The sequence below is a fragment of the Miscanthus floridulus genome, chromosome 19, assembly GCF_019320115.1.
Source record: "Miscanthus floridulus cultivar M001 chromosome 19, ASM1932011v1, whole genome shotgun sequence".
Classification (NCBI taxonomy): Eukaryota; Viridiplantae; Streptophyta; class Magnoliopsida; order Poales; family Poaceae; genus Miscanthus; species Miscanthus floridulus.
In genome coordinates, this window is record NC_089598.1 from 2,298,154 (window position 1) to 2,299,663 (window position 1,510).

General features: G+C 50.5%; 1 protein-coding gene across 1 annotated transcript; it reads right to left on the reverse strand.

Moving 5' to 3' along the window:
- Positions 1-473: 473 nt before the first annotated feature.
- LOC136528783 (uncharacterized) lies at positions 474-1,187 on the reverse strand. Its single transcript, XM_066521769.1, has 3 exons — positions 1,064-1,187; positions 887-948; positions 474-593 (listed from the first exon to the last, which is right to left on the reverse strand). The coding sequence occupies exons 1-3, from the start codon at positions 1,185-1,187 to the stop codon at positions 474-476; spliced, it is 306 nt and encodes a 101-aa protein (XP_066377866.1).
- Positions 1,188-1,510: the final 323 nt, after the last annotated feature.

The following is a 1,510-nucleotide window of genomic DNA, read 5'->3' on the forward strand; positions in this document are numbered from 1 at the left end:
ATGTTGCAGCACGTATTTTTCGATGTTGCAGTACGTATTTTTCGATGTTGCAGTACCTGTTTTCAATGTTGCACTACATATTTTTGTATTCAGATCCCAATGTTGCACTACATAGTTTTTTCATATATTTGCAATGTTGCACTTGAAGTGTTTCGTGCTCTTTTGAGACAGGGGTGCGGTCGGGGAACGCGGTGCGTTGGGGAACGGGGGGACAGGAACTCGGTGGGGAGCAGAGGACAGGTGCGGGTTCCGTTTTATATGCGGGGGAGGGGGACGAGCGGTTCGATTCTATTCCACACGGGGAGGGGGGGGGGGGGGGTCTGGAAGGGAACCGGCGTCCGGACGCACTCGCGCGCCGGACATCCGGACGCTAGAATCGCCGTTCTAGAATACAGGAGCACTAACAAAGCACTTTGGAATTTTTACTACTGGTAAAGATGTACAATTATTGGGTCCAGCTCCGTTCAAGCTCTTCAGTGGCCGCCCGGGCCAGCATGGTGGTGGTTATGGTCGGGCGGTGGGTAGTCGTTTACCTCAAGGTCCATCCTCGCCCCCGGCTTGCCCATATTTATCGCAGTCACAATCTCCATCTCCTGTTTTGGAACACAACAAAAGTCATCATCAGAATTACAGCCACTACTTCAGCGGTCAGCTCTAGATGACAAATATATCCACCATCGATGAATTAGTTAACCTCTGTATTTTTCGCTAACAGTTCTGTAACAGGTAGGAAGGCAGGGTACGAGCCTAACTACAAGGGAGACCAGAGCAGAATAGCGCTCGAATTACTGAATTAGTAGTAGTACTCTAGTTGTTGCTTTTAATATATTCCAGTAGGGATCAGCCCCTGATCCCTCCTGTTTCCTCAAAAAATTAGTAGTAGTACCTGAGAAGAAGTGAGCTTCAGAGCCGTCGGGTCCTGCTGCTGGCTCCCCAGGCGCAGGCTTCCTGCAATCGCACGAACGCATGCACAGACAAAATAATCAGCAACAGCTCGAGAAAGGAATCAGCGAAGGCCATGCATGACCGAGGCAACGAGCTGCTGGTAGCGACTGAGACTCACTTGGCATGGAAACGGAGGAGTACGGGTGATGGGGGGGAGGGGGGGAGGGTGGGTAGACGAGGAGGCAGGACAGCACAAGGAGCACAAGGACCACGAGGAGCGGGTTCTCGCCGCGGCCCGCCATTCTTCCTGCTCGCTCGTGAGTAGGGCTGCAGGAGTATGTCACAGTCGCGAACTCAGAACGAAGGTGCCAGGAGTCCTAAAACTACAATGGGAATGGGGTGACGCTGGAGTGGTGCCGGTGTTGCCGCGGGTTTTATAGTTGAACCACCGACCACGGCGTTGCTAGCTCACTGGCATACTCTCGCTCTGGCTAAAAGATAGGTCAACTAAAATGTCTGAATCTATTATCTATGTTACCTTCCTCTTTTTTATATTATTAGAAAGAGAAGAGAAGAGAAGAGATAAAGATAAAAAGTAGAGATAGGGATAGAGAGTAGAGATATA

Excerpts from the sequence above, each read along its gene's own strand:
- LOC136528783 (XM_066521769.1), bottom strand. The coding sequence starts at position 1,187 with ATGGCGGGCCGCGGCGAGAACCCGCTCCTCGTGGTCCTTGTGCTCCTT. Across the intron at positions 949-1,063 it reads CTCCTCCGTTTCCATGCCAA|GAAGCCTGCGCCTGGGGAGC; the intron begins GTGAGTCTCAGT and ends GTGCGATTGCAG. Across the intron at positions 594-886 it reads TGAAGCTCACTTCTTCTCAG|GAGATGGAGATTGTGACTGC; the intron begins GTACTACTACTA and ends GTTCCAAAACAG.